The sequence below is a fragment of the Cynara cardunculus genome (genome assembly GCF_001531365.2).
Source record: "Cynara cardunculus var. scolymus isolate 2C chromosome LG 11, CcrdV1, whole genome shotgun sequence".
In the NCBI taxonomy this organism is placed as follows: domain Eukaryota; kingdom Viridiplantae; phylum Streptophyta; class Magnoliopsida; order Asterales; family Asteraceae; genus Cynara; species Cynara cardunculus.
In genome coordinates, this window is record NC_037538.1 from 9,987,002 (window position 1) to 10,013,689 (window position 26,688).

At 33.4% G+C, this 26,688-nt stretch overlaps 2 protein-coding genes across 5 annotated transcripts; one reads left to right on the forward strand and one right to left on the reverse strand.

The window, feature by feature from the left end:
* The first annotated feature begins 13,897 nt into the window (after positions 1-13,897).
* On the forward strand, positions 13,898-16,324 carry LOC112522002 (28 kDa ribonucleoprotein, chloroplastic-like). Its single transcript, XM_025131043.1, has 4 exons — positions 13,898-14,315; positions 14,447-14,548; positions 15,671-15,952; positions 16,040-16,324. Exons 1-4 carry the CDS (start codon positions 13,962-13,964, stop codon positions 16,181-16,183), a joined length of 882 nt encoding a protein of 293 aa, XP_024986811.1. The 5' UTR covers positions 13,898-13,961; the 3' UTR covers positions 16,184-16,324.
* Positions 16,325-17,541: 1,217 nt separating this feature from the next.
* LOC112521578 (uncharacterized protein At4g17910) lies at positions 17,542-26,623 on the reverse strand. Of its 4 annotated transcripts, none has more exons than XM_025130516.1 (16): positions 26,513-26,623; positions 26,291-26,354; positions 26,154-26,196; positions 25,095-25,228; positions 24,628-24,701; positions 24,374-24,449; positions 24,177-24,266; positions 22,967-23,040; positions 21,678-21,765; positions 19,360-19,486; positions 19,164-19,268; positions 18,490-18,613; positions 18,344-18,395; positions 18,192-18,236; positions 17,977-18,075; positions 17,542-17,874 (listed from the first exon to the last, which is right to left on the reverse strand). In XM_025130516.1, exons 1-16 carry the CDS (start codon positions 26,560-26,562, stop codon positions 17,719-17,721), a joined length of 1,401 nt encoding a protein of 466 aa, XP_024986284.1. In that variant the 5' UTR covers positions 26,563-26,623; the 3' UTR covers positions 17,542-17,718. The 4 variants fall into 4 exon arrangements, with proteins under 4 accessions (XP_024986284.1, XP_024986287.1, XP_024986286.1 ...); XM_025130519.1 differs by having other exon boundaries at positions 25,095-25,280; positions 26,513-26,553; XM_025130518.1 differs by having other exon boundaries at positions 25,095-25,283; positions 26,513-26,535.
* Between the last annotated feature and the right edge of the window lie 65 nt (positions 26,624-26,688).

Below are 26,688 nucleotides of genomic sequence, written 5' to 3' on the forward strand. Positions count from 1 at the left end.
CTTGTGGTGCCTATCTTCATTTCGATACTTGTGTTAGTGGGTGGTTTGTGGTGCTAATCTTGATGGACATTATGGTATCTTAAACATTTTTAATTCATACTTATGTCACCTTAAAATTATTAAATTGTCCATTAGCATATTTATTAAGGGGCCGTTTGGTTTGCGGAATTGGAAGGAGACCAAATTTCAATCCATTTGTTTGGTTCATTTCTTGAAATGGATAAAATCCCCTAAATTTCATTGAATTCCACATGTTAATGAATTTATCATTCCTTGGCATAATAGAAGGAATTGAATTCCATCACCAACCACCACGACCATGCTACTATTGTTCATCATGCCCCACGCTTAACCCCCACCACCACACCACTATCGTTGCCCCCMCCCCCCCTACCCCAYCACTAACCACCATGCCACTACTGTTGTCACCACACCCACCCACCCTCAGTCACTCAGTGCATATCCCTACTACGACCATGCTACTATTATTACTGTCACGCCCCTAACCTAACCTCCACCACCACACCATTATTGTCGTCATTACAACTGCCACTCACCCCACCCCACCCCAACCCAACCCAACCCAACCCACTACTAACTACCATGCCACTACTGTCGCCGTTATACCCACCCACTCCCATCCACTCGACCACCATCGTCATGACAGCTACCACCCTGCCACCCATCCCCCCGCCCCGTCTTGCCACCCTGCCCTGCCCCTAACCTAACCCCCACCCCCACACTACTATTGTCGCCTTCACAATTGTCACTCACTCGCACCTCACCCTACCCCAACCCACCACTAAACATCGTGCTACTATTGTTGTCGTCATACCCACCCACTCCCAAGACCCAGCCACCCGGCCACTATCCCACCACTATTATCGTCACAACTAGGGGTGCTCAAAAACCCGATGAACCCGACCAACCCAACCCGAATTTAAAAAAAAAAAAAACCCAACCCGAGGTAACCCGATGCATGATCGATAAAAAAATTAGCCAACCCGACCTTATTGGGTTGGAATCGGGTTAGGCCCAAAAAAACCCGACAACCCGACAACCCGATGAACCCGACCTTAACTTTAGCTTTGAATTGTAGATGACAATCATGACATGACCAACCTCAACGTCAAGAAAACGAAAGCATCGGGATTGGAAACGTCTAAAACTATTGTTGTTGATTGATGTATTATCATTTGGTTTAAACATTTTTATTGTAATATCTAAATATTTGATGAACTTGCATATTATCTTGAATGGTTGGTCGTATTTCAAAGGAAAGTTTTCTTTATTTTTATGTGATTTTACATTGTTTAAACACAACCCGATCAACCCGAACGGGTTGGGTTGGGTTGAACTTTTGTTTGGGTTGGGTTGGGTTGGGTTGAAAATTTTCAAACCGCCAACATTGGGTTGGGTTGTTAAAACGGCTCCAAACCGATCAACCTAGGCCGTGAGCACCCCTAGTCACAACTACCACCCTGCTACCTACCCAACTGTCTTGTCCCACCCCCGCCCCACATTACCCTACTCCAACCCACTACTAACCACTATCCTCCACTATAGTCGTCACAACTACCACCCACTACCCCACTCTTGCCCCACCCCCCCACCGCCCCCAACAATCCCCACATATAGAGCAAGGGTAGGGCAGGAGTGGTGGGGAGAAGTTGGGATGGTGGGGTAGTGTTTGGTAAGGGTGGGGTGGGGTGGGGTGGGGTGGGGCAAGGAGATAGATGTGACGATGACAGTAGTGACATGGTGGTTGGTCGGGTATAGGCAGGCTGATGGGTGCGATAGTCCAAACAAAGACGATTGTTCCAATTCTTTTGAGAGATTTCATTCTAATTCCTATCAACCAAACGCATAGTCAAATTCCATTAGAATTCCTTCATAGTCAAATTTCTTTGATGGATTCCAATTCCATCAAATTCCATTTTGTGAACCAAACATCTCCTAAGAGTTAAGTAGATTCCCAAGCACTTGTTCATTTGTTTACTGTAAGAGGAAAAATAAGCATTTGAAAGGTACACCTTCTTGATTTTGAAGAGGGCTCTCAAATATTTTGAAACCAAATTTATACCAAACATCAAACATGGGTGAGATGGTTGGATCTATTAAATTTCCCTCCCCAACCCATGGCATAGTCCTATTTAACTCGAACGACCTTCATCAAAAGGATATATGTACCCGAAACCGACACAGGTCGGTAAACGTCCTACAAATTATAGATGTTATCACTAAAAATATTAACAATAAATATACAATCGAACTCACAACCTCAAGATAGTCATAACTTACTACTACACCAGGGGCAGTTTCTTGTTTATTCTATTATTTTTCTCTATGATTTATTTTTCTTTTTATTGCAAATTCATCTTAACAGTCATTTTTTAATCTCTTTTTCAAGATAACATACATTTATTTCAAAGGTTAAGGTCGATTCCATTTGAAAAAATATATTTTATTCCCAAAATTGATACGATCGACTTTCCTCCTGATCAAACCACTACTTTATGAACTCTTGATTTAGCTTAAAGTTATACTCGTTCAAAAATGTTCTTGGGTCCGCGATTGATTTAAAGCATCCATAACAAAGGAGTTTTTCAATATGTTTTTTTATATGAAACCTATATGTAAAAACCCTACTGCTTAACGGACAAGAAAAAAGGTGAATTTTTTTTTGCCAATGGCTTTTCATAAGTGACCAGTAGGCTACCTAAAAAGCTTTCCAATAAACTTGATTGGGGATGATATTATATGATATGGGTGAAATCAATCTAAAAATCGAATTAAATATCATATTAGCATACAAACATCAATGTTCATCATTGGTTAATTGAAATGTAATCAAACGTAAAAGAATACAATAAATCATTATCAGACGGTGATATTTAGGTGTATATTGGTTTATATGTGAGTCCTAACATTGATTCACATATGAATCTTAATCATAACTTATAACCGAGCTTCTGAATTCATTTAAGATTCATATGTAAATATCTTAATCTTAACATAGGTTCACATGTAAATCTTAAATATAACTTATACATTAATCAATTTACAATTTATAATCAAGATACTGAACCAGTTTAAGATTCACATGTGAATCTTAAAATTTATAGACTAAATTACACTTTTGGTCCTCATGGTTGTCACTCACTATAAAATTTGATCCCTCACCAAAGGGCCTTTGGCTTAGCGATATCATAGTTTTTGGTCTCATAGAAGGTTATGGGTTCAAACCTCACAAAAAGGTGAGAAATGTGTGTGAATTTATTTGCTGCTTTTGCCGTATATAAATATTAATACTTCAAAAAATAAATTTGGTCCCTCTTTTAAACTAATTACAATTTTGGTCACCGTGTTTGCCATTTTGTTCCACATTTGGTCCCTCTGACTAGCTATAGTTAGATAGGTTAGTTAACTTCTTTGTATTTTTCTTTCTTTTTTTGTTTTATTTGATCAAAGATTAAACTAGGGGCGCTCAAAAACTCGACCAACCCAATCAACCTAACCTAACGCGAAATAACTCAACCCGAAGCAACCTGATTTGAGTTGTTAAATTTTCAAACTGCAAGTATTTGGTTGATATTAGGTTAGTATTATTTGAACTCAATCCAACCTGATGAACCCAATATTCTTTTATTTCTTGGATTTAATATGATTGTTGAATCTCTATTAATATATACATTAGACAATATCATGTACGCTCTTCATATACACATATTTTCAATCTATTTACATTTTTATATAACTCATTCAATAACTGTGAACATATATATGTAAATTGAAAAAATTAACTGAATGTGATATACGTAAGAAGTATGTGTATCAAATGGTTGATGATAAAAAAGAAATTATAAGTAGAGAAATAACATATTCAAGGTTAGAAAATTATTTTAATGTATAAAAGTATCAAACCGACCAACCCGTACGGTTTGGGTTAGGTTGCATTGCACTTTAGTTTGGGTTAAGATTTTTCAAACCGCAAGCATTGTATTAAATTGTTCAAATGTCTTCAACCCGATCAATGCAACCCATGAGCACCCTTATATTAAACTACAAATTTAGTCCCTATGGTTTATTTTTTTTCCTTTCTATTTTTGTCTTTTCTACCAATTCATTTTTCATTTTATACTTCTTATTATATTAGTTAATTAATGACAAATTTAACTAAAAATACATTAAAAATATGATTTTTATTTTGTAAATTACACCTTTATAATTAATTAAGAATCGTATTTTAATGTATTTAACTAAATTTGTAATTTACTCTATGTGTCCAGTTGTGTCATGTTCAGTCTTATCCAATCATGTTTGCGTACCAAACATAACTTTAGGGTCGAATTACAGTATTTGGAAAGTGTACCACACATGATTCTTGAGTTTTATCCAGTCCTATTTCATCTTTACTACCCTCTGTTTCTAACATTTTAGTGAGGCTGCAAATCAAAACTTAGAAAAAGAAAATGATTTTATACTTCGTCCGACGTTTCAATTAATATACTAATACAATAAAAATATCTGTTAAATATATATAACTCACAATTCTTGATGCATAAGATACTCTTTAAATATATTCTACAAGGTAGGCATATCAAAATGTCGACATCTTCGGAGAGATGGGAGTATTTATTATTTATGGTGTTATGATTACAAAAACTCTTTATTTTAGATAATCTTTAACGATCATGTTATTTAAAAGAATTTAACATTTAGAAAAATTACTCCAGCAGTTATGTTAAACTATCATTTAAAATAAAGATTAATCATATTGTATCTGTTAAAGTTTTAGGATTAAAAATCTGATAAGACATTTGATTCGCAAAATGTAATCTGATAAAATTGAAATGGAATTCTATGAATTTAAATCTGGTTGACAAAAATTAATTTGAAATCTTTAAGCAGAACTAGTTGACCATGACAGACCTTGAGGAGGGGGGGCTTGAGACACAGGTAATATAGTAAGCTGGGGTGTTTTGGGGGTTATTGTCTTTTTGAAAATGGGTATGGTTGGAATTTTGATTACATTACATATGTGACAGAATGATAAAATCCGTGAATGATGAAATCAATGAAATTTAACTTCGTTTTATGTGAAAACCGAACATCTTAATTAATACTGGTCATTTTAATTCATTCAGATTTAAAAAAAAATCCTATAACCAAAAGAGATCTAGAGGTTTTTATGATATCAATATTGATGGTAAAGAAAAAGATGAACAAAACCACAAGGGTGGTGCTTGATTGGTTTGAGTTTGGCTCCAAATGTCAAAAGTACCCCATGTTCAAATCCAATGAGAAATAAAAATCCCCTTGTAGCCACGAAGATTCAAATGCAATGACTCCGAGTTATCTGCAAAATAAATGGTTACCCTGAGATTAGACAGTTCGCACAACAGGTTGGATATCCAGGTTAATAAAAAAAATAACAATAGATTAGTTTTTTTATGTGCCTTTAAATGAATTTTCATTATTATTTAAAGATTATGAATGACATAATGATCAACTTGGAAGAACCATCAAAGCAAAGGTCCATTAGAAGTGGAGAATGACTCTATGATCTATGACCAACTTTAACTTTGGCAACATGTTGATTGGCTACTTTCTATGCTTCCAATACCTTCATCTCTTGTTTTGAAAATCACAACACTACCCTTTCTTGTCCTCATTATTTTATACTTATTATTATAATATTTTCATATTAATATCTACGTATAAAAAATCAAGATAATAAACGTTTCCATCATATAACGATGATAAGTACAAATTGATTTAAAGTCGCTTCCAGATTCATCCAAGACAATGACGTAATGCAGAATTTTTTTTATGTAAGTTCACATAGAAACCATCTTGTTAGACTTGTATTCTTTCAGTATTATTATATATTGAGTACAATTTAAATATTACAGTAAAAGAATTACTGAAATAAACCATAAAGTCAAGACTATGTTATGCCTTAAAGTTCAAAGAGCACGATTAGTGCTATATGGAAGCTAGGATGGTGAAGTGTAGAAACAGAAAAACATTCATCCTTTAAACGTTACATGCAAGCCCGTTATGTACCTCTTTCTTATTTAAGTAAGTGTCCCGAACATCTCTAACTTTAGAAGAAAAAACCAACCACTATAGCAATATTGACCACCAACACCAGTAATAATAACTCGGTGTCGTAAAAAATCAAAAAGAAAATCTCAACTGAACCTATAATCAGTAAAGATTTACGTGTTTTCAAAGACACGAGACACTAATAACATATGATGGATTATTACCGTATCTTAATAATTTATCAAAAATACATCAAATAGACAAATCTTTATACCTTTTTACATATGCAAAGGACCAAAAAGGTATTTTAAGAGATGTATTATATTAGACCTCTTTGCACTTGCCTTTCAATTTCCACCTCAAACCAAATTAAATACTCACAAGTTGCCATGCTTTTAAGTGGATTATGGGTCCCAATCATGATCAACAAGACTAAGCCATGATGTCATCACTAAACCTTATCTTTGAATAAATATAAAAATATAAAGCCAAAAATAAAAACACCATTTCATGCCCACACTATTATGACTACAACCTTTTCAATTATTAACATTATATTATTATTATTATTATATAAATTTCATAGGAAGTTGCTCAAATATTTGATTAATATTATTAATTTATTATAAGTTAAAATGATTTAACTTCTTTAAAAACTTCTTATTATCGGTTTGACACATGTATAAGTTGTTTATCCAAACACTTGAAAGTGTTTATTATCGGTGTCATACTGGAATAAGTCGATAAGTTGTTTTTATAAGCAATCCCAAACACCTCCAAAGATGTTTGTGCTTACATCCGTCCAACATTGAGATGATAATAACAAATGTATTCGATAATAATGTGTAATGTCATTTTTTGAACCAATATGCCATTATATGCTTTTGGATGTTGTTACTCCTCGTATTTTAATATCATATTCTAGTTAAAGTTGTTTTTATTATTGCTCAATCTCTTTAATGATAATAACTCGTGGTCATTTTTTTAGTATGTCTATTGTTATAACAATTCAATTTTAATTTTTATAAGTTTAATGACTCTATTAAATGAATTTAAATTGATATCTTTATTCTCGGGTTATAATAAATGAATATTTATGTTATATTATTTAATTGTAATTTACATATTTAAATATTTTACATATAATTTCAATCTTTTCCAATAAAGATGTATGTGATAAGCGTTGGTCTCTTGGTTTTCATTTAACATATAGGATTTAATTACCAAGTGGAACTTAGGTGTCGTTTATCAAACGTTTATCAAGTCATTTTACTTTATCGGAAGAATATGACAAGGACTAATAATCTTATCCGGGTAAGAGCGAAGACAAGAATCGAGTGTCTTACCCGGTAAGTGAGAGCGACCACTCTTACCATGGTTAGCGCTTACCAGGATTAAATTGTTGCATACAATACGTTTTAGTGAATAAAATCTTACCCGGTAAGTAAGCAATAGTGTTGAATTTTACTGGTAAGTGTTTACTGGGTAAGTGTTTAGGTAAATGGCCCCTTAGTAAATATAAAACAAGTATAAGACTTCTTAATATTCAACCTTGTGGGATTAACTCAACTAATAAATGATAATAATATTTGGAATATTAAGAATTCTTCTCAGAGGTCACCGTTTCAAGTCCCGCAAGATCGTAATAGATTTTCTTGGTTGTTCTCCAAAGTCGATAGGATCAGTTGAGGTGCAAACAAGATAGTCTGAAATACCTACCTATCATTAAGAAAAACATATTAAACCAGAAAAATTAGTAAAACGGGTGATATAATAGCGTTATAAACGAAAAACACGACCCGAAACAAACCTAGAAAATTCCTACATTCAAAAGATTGTTTTATGTTTTGGATTTTGAAGTTTCCCCCCGTAATTTTTGAAAAATGAAGATACGAATAAAAAGACTATGGGTAGGCACAAGGGTATTTTTGTCCAAACGTACCAATTTTTGTTGGATTTTGTTATTCTAATCCAAAAAAACCTTATAAAATATTTTAACATATATTTATTTGATTATTTGATAATAATTAGGGTTGTAAACGAACCGAACGAACACGAACTGAGGCTTGTTCATGTTCGTTCGTTTAACTTAACCGAACAAACGAACGAACACGAACGGTAAACGAATGAAAATCTTTGTGTTCATGTTCGTTCGTTTAGAAATAAGGTGTGTTCGTGTTCGTATATGTTCATTCGTTAACATGTTAAACGAACGTAAACGAACGAACATAAACGAACGGGCTAAACAAACATAAACGAACATAAATAAATATTATTTGAATTCAAAGTAAATAAATAAAATATTATATATTAAATTTAATATATAAACGGACATAAACGAACGAATATAAACGAACGTAAACGAACGGTAAATGAACRAACGTTCACGAACATAAATGAACGAAAGAGACTCTTGTTCATGTTCGTTCGTTTAACTAAACGAACAAAAAAAATTGTTTATGTTCGTTCATTTATTAAATAAACGAACATAAACGAACTTCCCGCTGAACGTTCGGTTCGTTTACAGCCCTAATAATAATGGTGATAATATTTTTCTAAATCCGACTTATTTAGCTGTATTTTTTTAATTTGGATTTGTAATTTAATTATCTATATTAAAAATAATTTTATTCTTTTTCACCTTATTATTGAAATATAAAAAAAAAAACATGACTGAATAAATAAAATAGCTTTAATGATCTCTATCTAACTAGGGTGGGCAAAAATTAATTATAAAGGTACTGATTTAAAGCATATTCTTGTGTTCACGTTAACTGTCAAATTTAATAATTGACCGGTAACAATCGAATAAATACGAAACATTAAACATGATTGAAAATAAATACAAGGATAACCATAAGGGTGGAGCCTGATTGGTTTGAACTTGGCTCCAAAGATCAAAAGTACCTGAAGGTCCCAGGTTCAAATCGAAAGAGGAAAAAAATATTCTTGTGGCCATAAAGGTTCAAATAAGGTGACTCCGGGCTATCTGCAAAACAGGTGGTCATTCTGGGATTAGTCAGCTCGCGTAGCGAGTTGGATAAAAATAAAAAAATAAATACAAGGATAAAAATGTAATTATTCAATAGACCATATAATGTCATCGCTCGAATCTTATGTATGCACGTACGTCACCAAAAACCTTCGATAACTATTCTCAATCAAGTGTCTATACAAATAATTATATTTAACCTGCCAGTTAACCAATAATATAGACACACTTTTTATATTTAATTAGAAAAATCACGATGATTAAATTAAAAAATGTAGTTTAAAAAGACGTGAAAAAGGGGATTTTGGTCTTTTACCGAAACTAAAAACAAATCGTAATTTATAATAATGGAGGGATGGTAAGGAACATGCCGAGATCCTAGGTAAGTTTATGATCATTTTTTTAGATAATCATATTTATACGACTCAATTTATCAGTATTTGGACTAATTTTATAAGCTTTTAAAGTTAACAGTCAGACAAACCTATACTGATCCACAAGATATTTAAACTGATTATAAGCTTTTTTGAACTATGTAGACATAAAGCTAGAAGTTTGGAAAGTATAAATGTATCATTGCTATGATGGTCAATTTAAAATATAACATCATACACATCATAAAAATTAACACAATGAGCAATCCAAGAAAAGATTTTAATCTATAAATTAATTAATAATTCGATAGTTATCATTCGACATTTTCTTAATCCGTTTGGACCCTTTTCGTCGTTTCGGTCCCACCAAGATTGATATGACAGTGATAAACAAGGCACTGCTTACATTATCTGAATATGTATTCATACAATCTACGATGGTTGCTTCTTTTGATAATTTGTTTCACCTAACATCTAACCATTATTTTCTATATCATTTCCGTGCTTTAAACGTTTTAACACGGAATCGTGTAATAATCAACATGATGTTTAACTGGATCTTTAATTCAATAATTATATGTTGAGAAATAGTATGCATTTTTCTCAAGTAACCTTTTTTTTAAAACATAAAAAAACCAGTTAAAGACTAGCATTTTCGGAAGAACGTTTATGTTTAATTATTGGGAGTTTGTTTCTTAACTCATACGCTCAAAATGATTCAATGATATATATATATATATATATATATATATTTTTTTTGAAGTATATAATATTTATATACGGCAAATGCAACAAATAAACTCACACACCTTCCTCACCTATGGTGATGTTTGAACCCCTGACCTCCTAGAAGGCCAAGAGCTACGATACCGCTAGGCCAAAGGCCATTTGGTTCAATGATATATTGTTTAGGTAATGTTCGGTTAATACGTTGTGAATAAATCAGTTATCACACTTCACTTTTCACTACAAATCATGACAACATATCATGAGTTGATGTAACATAAAAAATTTATCAAATGACAGCAGATGATTTAAACAGGTAAACAACATTACACTTCAACATCCAAATGGTAAAGTCAAACATGACAAGCTGATTTAAATAAAAATGTCAATCATAACAAAGTACAATCTAAATCATAATAGTCTCTAACATGAAACCTGACTTCATCATAGTTCATAGACTCAGGGACGAACCTACTCTATTGGATACGGTGCCATGGGCTACCGCTTTCGTACCTCCAATGTGGTGCAAAAATTTATAGTTGTGAAAGGTGCCACCGTATCATTTGCTTTGTGCAACCATATATATTTTGAAACTATAATGGTGACACAAATTTTATTTAGTATAGTTGGTTTGCATGACTTTTCTCCCATCCCAGAGGCCTAGACCCGGGCTTGAATCACTGTTGTGTCATGTTTCTTAGTTTTTAGCTTTTACTTTTAAATTTATTATGTTTATGAAATTTTTTGCAATAAAAGACGCGAATAAGTACCTCACATACGAAAAACAAAGAACTGATCAATAAACCAATGATGGTTTTGTGAAAAACATTCATATCTTTGTTTCTTATAGTCAAATGGCGTCACCACTTGAAAACATTGATTGGCCGGCCTCTGGACACCCTTGTCCTTTCTGTAGTCAACCTAACCTACTCCTAAAACACATGATATTAGCTTTCCTAGCCCATTGTTTCAAGCTAACGACAATGACGTGTTAATCACATTGATTATTACATTCAATGAGTTATCATAAACTTGTCTAACATATAAATCAAGTATGGAAATAAATAACATGTACAAACTTGTCAGTTCTTGTAAACATTAATTTCATAACCGTAAAGCATACCATACACTACGTATGCACATATGCAACTTGAAGATGGCTTAATTGATAATCGTGAACCAATCAGGCTCATGGGTATTGTCAAACACAGTCTTGATTAGAGTTTACGAAGTCCACTTTCAAATGTATCCCTTACGACGTGCATTAACTATCATTCATTAATTGTAATATACTGTCACATCTTTGCCAACGTCTTGGTACATGATCCCACTCATATAGCCAAAACTTGATATAATATCTACCGAAACATGTATTTCATTTAACATGTTTTAAAAATTTCAAATATAAACACATTAAAAATTAAAATACTTCAAAACTATACATATACATATATATATATATATCTCATTAACGCAGGACGGAAAACAAAACAGCCCAGATAAAACACGATGAACCCGAAATTTGAGAGAAACGAAACGCTTAATATCACTTTATAAAATCAAAACATCAATATTAAGGGGATTACATTTGAAAATTTTGGGTTTCCTTCTCAATTCATTTTCCTTTCTTCCACCGATCGATGAAAAAGTTTGGCAAACGACGCCTTAGACTTGATAGAAGTTTCAGATGCAAGTTTTTGATTGGACGAGCGACATTATGGTTTTTTTTTTATTAACCTGGATATTCAACCCGTTATGCGAGCCGACTAATCCCAAGACGACCACCTGCTTTGCAGATAGCCCGAAGTCACCGCATTTGAACCTCCGTGGCCACAAGGGGATTTTTATTCTTCTTTGGGTTTGAACCTGAGACCTCCTGATACTTTTGACCTTTGAAGCCAAGCTCAAACCAATCAGACACCACCCGTGTGGTTACTTATGGAGTTTATTCACATTATCTTTACGATATGGTAAATTCAAGTCTAATCTCAAATTTGGTAGTATGTTGATGTTTAGTTTTCTAGTTATAAATCGATCTCGAACTCGATGTCTGTCGATCGCTGGTGCTTTGTGAACGTCTATTCTTCAGCCACTCTTATGGAGGTAGTGGTTGGTGTTCGTGTATATATGCATCAAATTAAGATATCTTAGCTTCTTTTTGGCTGAAAAACTTAAAGGGGAATCGATTGAATCGTTATTGGAAATCGATTTACGAAAGTTTTTCACCAAAATCTGAGCTCTAATTGGCTATTATGGTGGGCGGGTTGTACGTCGGGTTTGGGTTGGCAACCGGGTAGAGAGGACAACCTGAAGTTTTATTTTAATTAAAAAATAAAATAAAAATAACTTTCATTTATTAGACTTTAGCCACCAATCAATTTCAAAAGGAAGTTTTATTCATGATTGATTGGCCCCCAAACAAGTTGTTAAGGAAACTTTCTAGATTTTTATTTTGACCACAATGCAAGTTTAAGAGTTTCTGTTTCGACCACAACTTATTGAATAAGCTAGCAAAATAAGTACAAAGTATATATTAAACTTTCTGAAATTGGCAAGCTTAACCCCTGCGTATATAAACGGGATGACGGAACCGACCAGAGACCAATTTATCTATTCGGAAATAAATACGGAATAAACCAACTTACATTTTTATTCAATACACAAAACAAATGAACATGTTCATCTTAAATAAATGAATTCTAATAACATACTTATGATTCGTAAGAATTATCAATATTATTGCGTGGTTTACATAGCTCATTTATTCCCCTTCTATTGAATGATTATGTAAATAGATTTCGAAAATTTGGGCCTTGCAATGCTTGGTTGATAAAGTTGGGCCGATATTTGAGTCCAATATGGTTGAGCGTTGGATCTAGATTTAAATATTTCGTTGACACGAACCCATTGAAAAAAATCCAAATGTTGATCAGATTTTTTTGTGATTTATAAGATGTTCGTTAATAACGATTAGAAGATGTTTTTATGACAGAAGATATCATGCAATATTTATTTTTTCTAGGGTTTATAGTCCTAGGGAAGGAACAAAATATATAAAAGCGGATCCAGATATTTTTTCAATTGGTGACATCAAATTAATAGCAAAACATAAAACAAAAATTAACAACAAAAATACGGTTTAATCAAGTTACATTCTATGATTATCTACTATGCCACTTCATTTTTTTAGAATCAATTAATTACATTCTCGTTTATTATATTTTTTTTAAAAGCAACTATATTAAAACAAAAAAGATAACGTAAAATCATATTTTTTAATCGTTCTCATTAACTTATAATTTTTTTACGGTTTTCATTTAATTTGACCCTGTAATCATTCACTCTTATCTAAATAATTTTATGTTATAAATATGTCTTAAAAAAGTATTTTTTGGACAAAAATATTCATATAATAAAATATTTTTTTATATGTATAAGTATAAACTATACAAATCTAAATATCAGTACAAATTATACAGACTAAGGGGGTGTTTGAGATTGCTTATTTGAACCAACCTATGCTTTTCTATAAAAGTGCTTATTAACTTATTATAATTATCCAAACACTTAAAAGTGTTTATTATCGATGTCACACCGAAAAAAATAATAAATTATTTTTATAAACAATATCAAACACGTCTAATTATATACGGTATGAAAATAAAAGAAAAAGATAATTGATTGGATAAAATGATAAACCTTTAAAACCTCTAGAAAAAGACAAATTTGTCATCAAATATCCATTTAACCAACAAATATTTGATATAGGGTCACAACCTAATCGGGATAAAATAATCCCAGAAATCGTATCCCTGCAAATGGCGGCACTTGAATCATCATCACTAGCAGTCTCATTCTTCCGTCTCCCATTTTCTTCAAATCCGCCATTACTATCCCCTTCAACTGCAAGATCAAAGCTTTCATTTCCAATTTCTACCACCAAACTTTCCCACAAATCTTATCCCCATCTTCTTCCCATTTCAACAAAGTTTCGAGTCCTATCATCATCAGCAATTCAAGAGGAGGTTGCGGTGGAAGAAGAAGAACAATCAGAGAAACCCCAGGAAGAAATTCTACAGAAGAGGCTTTTTGTTCTTAATCTACCATGGACTTATTCTGTTGATGAGCTCAAGAATCTCTTTAGTGAATGTGGAACTGTAGAAGATGCTGAGGTTTAATTCTGTATTTTTGCCCTCATATGCTGTTGTATTTTGCTCTATTTCTCTTGATATTGCTGATTTTAGCTACAAATGGAGGATATCAGAATAGTATGATTTAGGGTTTGATTTTGTTTGGATGACAGATAATAAAGAGGAAGAAAGATGGGAAGAGCAGAGGGTATGCATTTGTTACAATGGCTTCTAGACAAGAGGCATTATCTGTGATTGAAAAATATGATTCTTATGTATGTTATCCTCTTTCTCTTTTAATTTCTAGGGAAGTTTAGTGTGAACATATGGTTAAACTATGCAGAATAGCAAGGTCAGTGTCATAATAATCTTGATGATGCTATGACACTTGTATTTCTTTCAACAATAATCATCTTTCTCCGCATATTAGAGTAGAGTGATTGTTTCTGTGAAGACCCTCTTAGCTAGAGAAAAGTGTGAGAAACGGAGAAAAACAGATGCTAAACATCGAAAATGTGATATGAGTAAGCAATAACGGTACGGATAGGAATAGAGAAAGAGGAATGCTCTAAGTTTTGAGAAACTAGATATGAGTAAGCAAGTACAACACACCTTAGTCTGACATGATGCCACTCATTTGCACCTATTGGGCTTCTTTCTAGGAGGTAAGCCTTACAATTCCCATGTATTATTTGTCTCAAGGGAAGGTATAGTTATGGTTTTGTTGGATGTCGAATAGGAGTTGAGGTGAAATGATGGAATCCATAGTGGATGATTAAGAAGAATGTGGAGGACAGGTTTCACAGAAACAACTGCTCTACTCTTTTGGGTGGAGCCGTAGAGACCAGGTCTACTATAGTTGGTACCCCCTTTTTGCCGATAAGGATAACCAACTTAGAACAAACGGTAAAACCGTAGTAGCAAACTTATCTAAGTGGGAGTAATGCTTGTTTGTTAACAGCTTAATAAGACTTGCAACTTAATTGGTCATGGATACATGACTGTTTGGTAGTGGTTTAATGAATATGGAAAATGGCTTATTCAATAAGCTCCTAGGAGGAGCTTTATGCAGAAAGCAAAGTTTTTTTTTTCCAAACCTGCCTTCCTGATTAGAAAAACATGCTCATTACATCTATGAAAAAACCCTCCCAAACAAAAATCTTCTCAATCTATACAGACGGATTAATCCACAAGTGGCAACAAGGATACAGTGACCCTTTAAATTAATGGGAATCTTAGCTTCAATTCTTGTTTGATTTATAACTTGTTATGATCAGGATCTAATGCACAACATGATGACTGAATTCTATCCTATCATCTGTAGACAAACAACTCAATTGTGCTAGAACAATGGTTCCTTTAGTCAAATACTTAAGATTTAGTTTTGTTTTGTGCAGGAATTAATGGGCAGGATTATTCGGGTAGAATTTGCAAAAGATAACAAGAAAACTTCACCTGCAGCTCCTCCGCCTGGTGGTGACCGGTGTAAGCTGTATGTGTCGAATTTGGCATGGAAAGTAAGAGCTAATGATCTTAGAGACTTCTTTGCTACAGAATGCAATCCTATATCCACGAGGGTTGTTTTCGATGTCCCTGAAGGAAGATCTGCCGGATATGGATTTGTTACTTTTGCTTCTAAACAAGAAGCAGAATCTGCAATATCTGCATTCGACGGGAAGGTATAATTTCTGATATTTTAACCATTTTTATTCTAATTTGAAGTTAAAACAACAGTGAAAAAAGAGATAACCTTTCTTGTAATGCAGGAGTTATTAGGGAGGCCTGTTATTGTAAAGTTTAGCGAAAGAGGTGCGGATAAAAGCGAAGCTGAACAGGAGGGCACCTCTAACGAACAACCTCAACCCGAATCTGAATCTGAAACTGAAACTGAACCTGAACCTGAACCGTAGTGAAGATCATATGGAGGGTTCGAAAACATGTTCACATTTTTTTCTTTAAATTTCACATCCAGGCAGTAAGTAAATTATATCGCTGATTAGTCGTCTTATTAATTTATCAAATATGGTGTTCCAATCATATTGGTTCATGCCCATTAGAGTTCGTTATCCATTCAGCTCGCTAGGGGTGTGTTTGGTGTCCAGACAGGACATGATAGAACAACTGTTTATGGTAAGATAAAACTGGACAGAAAATGACCAATTTATCCCTGATGAGTTGTTTATTTTAATTAATTTATGTAATTTTATTAAATTATAATAGAATAATTATTTTTTTATAACAAAATATATCATTTGAAGTTTTCGTCAAAACAATTAAAATGACACCAAATAAAAATTTTATGTAGTTTTCTATATTTTTATCTCTTTTCTACATTATTTTTTATTATTAATATATAATAAATTACATAAATTAATAAAAATATAGAAACCGTATAAAAATAATATTTTGAGGACAATAAAATGAAAGTTTTAAAAAACATAAAATATAATAAATAAAATTTAAAGAATGAATAAAATGTAAAAAATAGGCCTATTTGATGTTTTAGAAGAGAATTAAGTTTTATTTTGAGGTTATATTGATAAAATATAAGTATGTTTCATCATGTTCCATGGGATAGAGGTGGAACAGGCTGTTTCACTTTGTTTCACTCTGTTCCACATAAAACTCATGCTAAACATGAGACAAGAATCTCTGTCATGTTTTGTCATGTCCGCACCCTAGAAAAACAGGCTTGGATAATTATTTTCGAAAAGTGGATCAGGGCAGGTATGGACCATGGGGAATGCATAAAAGACTTTGTAAAGGCCTGCCGGCCCATTAATATTTCATGTACTTCTTTCATTATGATTACATCAATTTTTCAAAAAACTAAAAATTATGGACGATTTCTAATACCACTTAGATACGATGACTCTTTGAGAAGAACCTGAACACAATTACGATCAATCTCCATTAAATTCTCATCTCCCACACCCCGTTTATAGGTCGGATGAGAATGAGTTAATTAAACTCACAAGAAGAGCTTGGTTTTGTTATAAAAGGCCCATTGGACAAAAAAGAAAAAAAAAGAGATCGTTTCGTAAATGCTTACTTGGTAAGTGTTTCCCAGATAAATTTCCTTATTTGATGAACATGACAAAAGTCAAGAATTTTACCGAGTAACAATAATGAGAATGATGGAGAGTATTACCCGGCATGTGAAGATGACGACTTTTACCCAGATAAGCGCTTTACCCAGTAAATTGTTGCATTCGATACGTTTTGATGTACTAAAATCTTACGCATCAAAATAAAGTATAATGTTGACTCATCGACGATTGGATCACAATCTACTATGATTTCTAATAATCGAATACAAATCCTTTGGCAAATAAAAACGAAAAGAGATTTCGAAATTTGTATCAATCATAAATTAGGATTACAACTAGTTTTTAGATAAATCAATCAAATAGAGACCCAAAAATAGATTATAAAGAAGCATTCTTTACCAAAACTTCAACTTGATACCATTATAATCTGCAAATGCAGCAGCAGCACATGTGATAAAACCGTAGCCAATCAAGATAACAAGGGCTGTGCCCGGCAACACAAACAGGGTATCATCCATCGATAAGTTCACTAAACCCGTCAGCAAATTTGCCTGCATATCAAAAAACGTCACCCACAAGTTTTTTTTTAACCTTTGATGAACGTTTTTAAGTTCAAATACGAAAAATAAGTCAACCAAGTGTACGTTTCTCACCACAATGAAAACTGCAAGTAAGTTTCGGTTGATTGCTTGTTCTAGTAGTGATACTTTACCGCCAGGGATATAATCTGAGAGCATTATTATTGCCAACATCTGCGAATTTAATGATATTTTAGATAGAAGGAACATTAAGCATGTTACAATCGTAACGATCACTATTTTGATGGTTACAATCTGATCATTAGTCATGGCACAGAAATGAGAATCACCTCTAGGTTTGTAGCCAATACCATAGTAACATATGTCAGGTTACACTGGACATCACGTAAACAAGGTTAACATCATATTTGTCGGTAAAAAAATAAATTGCTTCATAAAAAGACTATATAAGAGATCATAGAGGGAAATAGGAATGTCAAACCATTCTACGTGAAGGTCTTTCAACATAACTGTTCAGAATCAATGTCAAGCACCTGGAGAGATGAGCGGAGATTTGGTCAGTTACAATCAACGGACGAATATCCAAAGATAAATGTATTTCGGTATAGGAAATATATAGATACATACCAGAAGAAAAGAAACATAATCCAAACACGTTTCCTTGCCCATCTATTAGTTCTGAGATCAGGGTTCTTCTCAAACAAAAGAGTGTTGCCTAACCAAACACCAATTAGATGCAGGCCCCAATATCCTGAAGAGGAAACAACTGAATGACTATCTAAGAGAAGTAATATGCGAGGCTAATGGAAATAAGAGTCGTAATTATAATCAAGTAATGTTTGATTGTATATCATTCAATGACGGAATCCAAGTCAAGGTTTAGAAAAACAAGTCTAGTCATGTTCAAGCATTTGACATCATTTTTGCAGATGTCTTTCATCTTAGCTATTTTTCTAATAAAGAATTTCATGCTTCAGAAACTACCATACTAAATGGTTTGATCCTCCACTTAGCACATAAGTTAGATGATTGTCAACTAAAAGTTTACACCAAAAGTACATAGCTAGTTAAAAAGACAAATTCACCCTAGATAGTAAATAAAATTGTTACATTTTCATAATATCAACCATAAACAAACAAAACAAAACCAAAGTTTGGTAAAAAACAGCTAGGAGATAGGATACGGCCATAAATCCTCTAAAGCACAAACCGCCCATCTTACTTTAAAGTAAAACTAACAAGCATCCACAGAAACAGTATACATCACGAACTGATCAAAGCAATTTCTAGAAATACCTCACCGAATATGCTGTAGATCCCTTCCTTGTTTTGACTAATAATGTCTGTTCCCCTTTTGGCCGAAAGCAGATACACGTTCAACCCACTCATTAGGCAAACTTGATATCCTAAAAGTTTCGAAATGTAAACATAAAGTAAGGTGTGAGAATAAATTTTACAGACGTATAAAGATGATTAATGAAGCAAATCAAATCACACCTATTAGTACCAATGATCCAACAATCCCACAATACTTTGGAGAGACATTAATAATTGATGTCAAGACTGCTACACCAGCAAGAGTGAAAAAGAAATTCCAGTGAACACCATATTCTCCCACATGAACCTATGAAGAGAAAGATGATGAGTTAAGACATAGAACAAGGTAATAAACAGATGTAAGACATAAAAGACGCCAAAGAAATAGATATGCGATTGGATTTTAGATTCTACGAACAGCCTCTCAACCAACGTCTCCATGCTAAATATTTTAGTGACAGATTCCACAAATTATAAATCAATCATATCAAGTTTTCTAAGAACTTTACACCCTATGGTATGATTTTTCCAAAACACAGCTTTCTTTCATAAGAACACCACACCCAGCGATCAAAACACCTTTTATCATACTTCCTCCATAAAATGACCAGAAATGTATGATGCACTTCTTATGGCCATCAGAACCAGCTTTATAAACAGTCAACCACAACTATGTTATTGGTTTTAACTTTTAATAGCATAACCATGGCAGCAATGGCATGAACAACATTTGTAGTTCATCAAAATTAAATATTTTCGGCTGTTTTCAATATTTTGGAAGATCAACTGAATATTAGCTATTATTAGCTATCCTAGCCTTGAAAAAAAGTTTCAATCAACTACACATCATGTCACTATTTCGAAATAACAGATATAATTCTTAATAGCAATTCGAAAGGTCTTGAGCAATATATTATCATTTTGCCTGAACATCGACTTGAAGATCATATAAACCATTCAGGTTTGTGAGACACTAGAACAAATTGCCATTTATGGGAAGCAACTCCAGAGACAGTTATATCATCTTAACTTCTTATCAATGTATTATCTGAGATAAGGGATTTATCTCAAGCATTAGTGTTATCATTGACGTTACAGACTGAGGCATCGACAGAGCTACATGTAAGCTATTGTCATAAAGTACAATGGCAAACAAATTCATTTAACCTAGCAGCAAACATCATGACTTGTATTGCACTTGAAGCAGGTTCAACTCTGTTACCCTTCAAAGGACAACTTAAACAATATTTAAATGAGTTTTCGAATTTCATCTTTAACGATAATACGTCCTTTTACAAAAGCAATTATGCAACAAACTTTAATCATTGGCAAACATTAATAACTAATACAAATTTTGACAAGTTTGATCAAGTTAACTTGACTGCATGATCAATTTTATAATCTTCAGTTTTCTTTCAAGTAGAGAATTTTCATTGTGTATTGAAGAATCTTTTGTTGCTTACTAAGTTTTATATTTGTTTTTTTTAGATGACATGATTACACAAATAAAAATACAAACATATGTTAAAATTTAGTCTTGAACCAACAACCACCAGGTTCAGAAACTTAGTTGGATGCCAATTAGGCCAAAGGCCACTGGTTTCAGTTTTGTAATTGTCCTGTAAGTACAAGTATCTGTACAAACTCAACTTTGAATTGTGGTTTACGATAAACGTTTTCAGTAAACACAATATTAAGTAATATATCCATTTGAAAGGAACTCACTGGTTTTTATCATCAAGATATTAGTGACCACACTCTATGAAAATTCCACATCCATCACTGGGCTTAGGATGTGCCAAGACAATAAACTCTATGTTCTTATAAAGTTTGATATCTTCACATAATTCATAACAAGGATCTTGTCTGACAAAGACAGCAAAACAAACCTTATTTCTACCACCCTCGTCTAAAAAAACAAAAGAAAGAAAGAAGAGAAAATGCATCTACCCTAGAAACTACTGCTGGGAAACAACTTGTACAAGAGTTCTCACCCGGATTAGGAAAATTAATTAAAAAAAACTATACCTCAATTTCTGTGTCAGATATAACCCTTCTCTTAGTCAGATGGAGAACATTCATTTGATGTCAATAATGTAACTTTACATACCATAGTTTGACAGTTCCATAAAATAAAAATAATAATACATAGCTGTTGGATTTACTAGGAGCAAATATATGGCAACCACCAAAGTTGTCATTTTTTCCTTCTCTGAAAAGAGGGGGTGTGATTATAAGGAGAGGGAATGTGCATTAACTCGCATGCTCTTTGTAAAAAACACTATGGTAGTTTGGTGGCAACTTTGATGGTTGCTATAGCTTTGCTCATTTACTAGCAAATGTAATCAGGATGAGGGATCCGGCATTTCCATTTTCTTTTTCTTTTAATTAGTTCTGTTTCTAAATAATAGGTGACTTTACACGTTAACTTAACATGCAAGAATGCAGATATAGCTTTCATGTTGAAGAAGCTTGGGAACAATCTAAAGATCACTTACCTGATAGTCAACACCAGTTGTAAAAACAAGTCTAGCAAACCCCAGAATCAGTAAAGGGCTAGTAGAGGACAGCACACTTCTTAAACCCCTAAAATAGCAAAAGGTGGTCAACCCATTACTTAATGAGAATGAAACAACAAAAGAAAATTTTAAGAGCATACATATTTAGTAAACTGAAGATTAAGGTCATGCAAAATGTTGACACACTCACAAGCATGTTACCCCTCAAACACATGCCTCGTGTATCATAATTTATACACAAGACATTTGCTAACAATCACAAACTAACTCCCAATTAAGGGGCGTAGAAAAAGAATATGAACATGGAATGTGTGTGCAACAGTTTAACAGCTTACACTTCTCATATAAATGAACCAAACATGCATAGTTGTCTCTGTGTGTGTTATTTACAGAGTGAACAATACTTCATCCATTCATTAAAGTATATTTAGATTATAATCGCTGATGTAATATAATTCTATGGTAGCTTAACTAACACTTTGGCTATATGGTTTCTTATTAACTAGCAGGGAAGATCCAACTGGCCTGCAAAATTCTTGATATTTGTCTTCTCTCTCATTTAAGCATGTATGGTTGCCTGTAACCCTGCTTGGATTATCAATAGTTGTGAATTCTGATCAAAAACTTGTGGTTTATAATTGCATGATAAATATGTCCCATATAGCAATGTGGCTGTCATGATTATTGTAAGTATTTGTTTCATGATAGACAAACTACAGAAACATAACTTTTTTTCTATGTTGCTGGCATAAGCGTCTCTACTCATTTCTAGGGTGCATGATACTCTTTTGATAGAATAATGTCAATTTCTGCACTTTCATCCATCCTACTGGAAATACTCAAAACCATGTTCTCTGTGCAATAAAATTTCGTTGAGTCACGAGTTTTATCACCTAAAGCCACTAATTGATGTTTTTGCACCAGTAGATCCCAACGTAGCGGCTAAACAAAGAGCTGCAAGTTTATAACATGGCACAAAACTAAATAAGAAGAAAGCGTAGCAGATATATCTAGTGTTGCAAGTATACAGTGGTTTCATCATATCTAAGGACAAAATGATGATATCAATCAGCATGTGGGAAGATTTTCCCAAAGAAATCAAAAATTCACTTTTGCTGGTTTATGTTGAGTCATTTGAAATGCCATTTCAAGCCACTGACTCAACAACTTATTTGACACTTTTATATACATAAGCTGAAAAAAATTCACCCCCTTCATAGAAGTAGCTCTTGCAAACTTTATGAACAAGAGGAAGTAAATTGGCTCACATTGATGAAATTCCCCGAGCTTGATGTGAAACCAAAGAATTTGCCAAGACAAATGCACCTACTCCAAGATCCATCTGAGAGTGATCAAAATAACAAATCAGTATAACCATGTCAATGAGAAGTTCATAACAGAGGCAGTCATGAATCTTGACTCATGAATAAACAACTGAACAGGTTGGTTCTTACTGCAAGAATTTAGGGTCTAATTCACATCTATTATGCAGGGGTTGGTCTTGTATGATAATGTGTACATTGTGAGCTTGTTGCATATACATAAGAGACAGAACGGCACACCCTTACCTACCTAGAAAATATGGCATAAAATTCGAGTAATCAAAGCAGAGTATACCCACAACTCCTTGGTCCAGATATCTAACCTAACCCAGCTTGAATTGACTTGAGGTTGCTTCATTGAGATATATGCTAGCTATTAGTCAGTCCAGATATGAACAGGTTGTATAGTTTGACAATCTATGGTGGTGCTCAATATAAGTGTGGTAGTTGACTTCTAAATGCCAGGTCCTCTTGTGATAAGACTTGGTTCTTAGCTAAATGGGCACCACGTACATTATTAGTGCCCAACTCACGCAAGAATGACCTCATCCAAGTTATTTTGCAAGTGATATTGACCATCTGTATTCAACTTCTGCAGTAAAACAAAAGACAATAGATTGTTTCCTACCCAATCAGCATATGAGAAACCTGCATTGTATCTGCTGTAAATGTTCCCACGCTGCACTGTTTCTGTCACTGATGTGAATGTAGTTACCTCTCCCAGGGTACTCATAATACCTCAAGATTCACCAAAATAACATCTAGATAATCAATGTATAAAGCGAACATAAATCGGCCAAAAAGCTCATTCGGTAAGCAATATCTCGATGCATAACTTTCAAATAGTTGACTTTTCTCACTAGCATCACGTATTTCTCTAAATCATGTCTTGGCTTTCCATCTTTAGGGATTGAGTCATAAGTCTTCCAGTTTGCACCAAGGGCCCATGTCAAACCTTTCCACTTATATACCAGATAACTGTTTCTTACTTTGACATAACTTTCAGTTGAGAGTTAAAAATAAGCGCTATCACTAGCATCAAATACAACCATGTATAAGTGTGTATACGATCCAAGTACAAATACCACACTAAAAGACATGACAAATAACTTTCTAGCAAATGAAAAGATACTAATATAGGCCAGAAAATTATTACCAAACTAGTCCCATAAGTCTCGGTTTTAGCATATCTTCTAGGAAATATTTTGAAGTCAACGGCCAAAATACAAATGCATGTGATAAGCATCTGCACAAAACATAAAACAAATTAGAACTTCAAAGCATTCAATGCCATTCATCATATTTTAGAGCATCAAGACTAAACAAAATGAAATATAATTATGTTAAAGTTACCATAAAAACCCTGTATGATGAGACATATGTCCTAAGAGAATGAACCCCTTCTTCCTGATCCCAAGAAGATCCATGTCTGCATGTGACGGAAAATAAATTCAAGATTTCAGATAATGAGCATTTAAAACTCAATTGGTTAACAACAATTTTGCGTAACTGCACAGTCATATTAAACATAATTCAGACACACAGTTTATTGTAACAATAAGTCCATAACACAACATATTTTTTCGAAGATAACAGACATATATTACCTCTTAGATGAGATAGAGAGAAGCAGCATTAATATAAATAGAGCTCCATTCACGTAAGTCCATTCTGCTAGAACCTGCCATTTGAAGATCCTTTATGTCTTCCAATAACTATGTTTTGATATTACAAAAATGATAAGATATTGTAGGAAATCATATAGAAGTGTAAACTCACAGTTACGTTATCCTGCTGATTAGTGAGTACAGAGTTCATATGCAGTACATAAAAGTGAAAATGAAGAGAACTACTTTCTAATGATAAAAATGGGGGCAGAGTGTTTGTTTTTTAAAATTGATCTTTCCAGAAAAGGGAATGTTGTATTTCTCATAGGAAACAAATTGGAAAATGTTGCAGTTCTTGGGATGGAGGCAGTACACACATTTTATTGATATTAACATTACAGAGAACTGGCAGGCCTTCTATGTTTGCTATTGTAACAGAAGATCTGTATCAGACTGAAGATACTTACTGTACACAACAAAGTGATCGGAAGAACAATGGAGAGGAAATCTATTATCATTGTGACGATGTAAATCCTTTGATTTCTTGACACAAGCGGTGAAGTATCTTTCTTCTTTGAGGAAGTTTCATTGGTAACATGATCTGGAGATGCAAACGAAATTAATCCATTTGAAAATATGGAATCTGCCAGGGACTTCTGCACAAAGTAGACTCTTTTTACTAGAGGTAGAAAAAGGCAAACACTAAAACAAAATTTGCATGTAAATTCTTATACATAAGGAACAAAATTTACGTTCTGTTTATTTTGGCTTAGCTGATTGATATCCAGCAAATTATAATTATGTAAAAGAAGTAAGCAGAGCCATCATCTCATAACTGAACAACATATATAGCCTTATAGTTAAGTAGACACCAGATTCTTTAACAGTGTAGGGAAGTTTTACACAACACATAAGTCAAATCATAAAATGTTCTGAAGGACGGCCTTATCATTGATAATGTAAGAATAGTTGTCGGTGTTGCCTAGCATCGTAGCTTTAGGCAATCATGTGATCATTGTATGTTTGATGCAGAATGATTAAGAGACTCTCATGATATAGTGCAAAATGAAATATAATTGTGGTAATTGTTTACAATGAAATTAGCGCGCTGAATGGTTAAGGGAAGTCCATGATACAAAATCATTCAGAGGGTTTTAGAATCATTAAGAGACAAGACTTTTTTTTGCCATTAACGATTCAAGTCTGCCTCTTAGAGGAACTATTAAGAGGTAAACGAACAACCCCCAAGTTGCGAAATTAATAAAAACATTGTCCATATTATTATGTTTAAATTACATTCTGTGCTTGTGCTTAAACATAATATTAACCAGAGAATATCGTATTAAAAAATGTCTCTTGTCAAAGTACTATTTTGGGGTTAGGTTGGAGTAACACAGTTGCAACTAGCATATGTAAAAGTTCATATAGAGATATGGAACCCACACTATCGGTAATAGACGTCTTCAATGTTTGCAAATCTTGCAAGTAAACTCTAATAGCAGAAAGCTTACAGTAAATAAATTTACCTATTTTGCAGATGCCTATGGCATGTCGCAGCAGAATAAGCATCTGAATCAATCAAAACTGGAATCTCAATACATAACTTATCAATTAATTTCCGGAAAACGACTTTATCGAGGAATGTAATGGATAGAACACGTACAGGAAATATTGCAGAAAGTACAAAAATTTCAAGCATGGAAGATCCTGTTAGGTTGCTGACAAATCTGATAAACAATATACATAAAAGAAGCGTAAGTTACCTCCATCTAAGCATATCCATTCTTCATCTGTCGATGACTAGAGAAAACTACTAATATCGTAAACCTAAAAATGATTGATTCACCAAGAAGAGAGAGAGAATAGAAGGGAGAAGATTTCTTACTGTTCTTTCAAATGCTTGTTTGGATTGATAGACTTCATAGAAGAATCCATAGCTGAATCGGAGAGAAGTCGCAGAGAAGGTCGAGCAAATGGGAAGAGTGATTGATTATCGCAGCAAGAAGGATCCATGAATAACGAGAATTTTAAAACGACACATAAATTTTAGGGTAAATTACA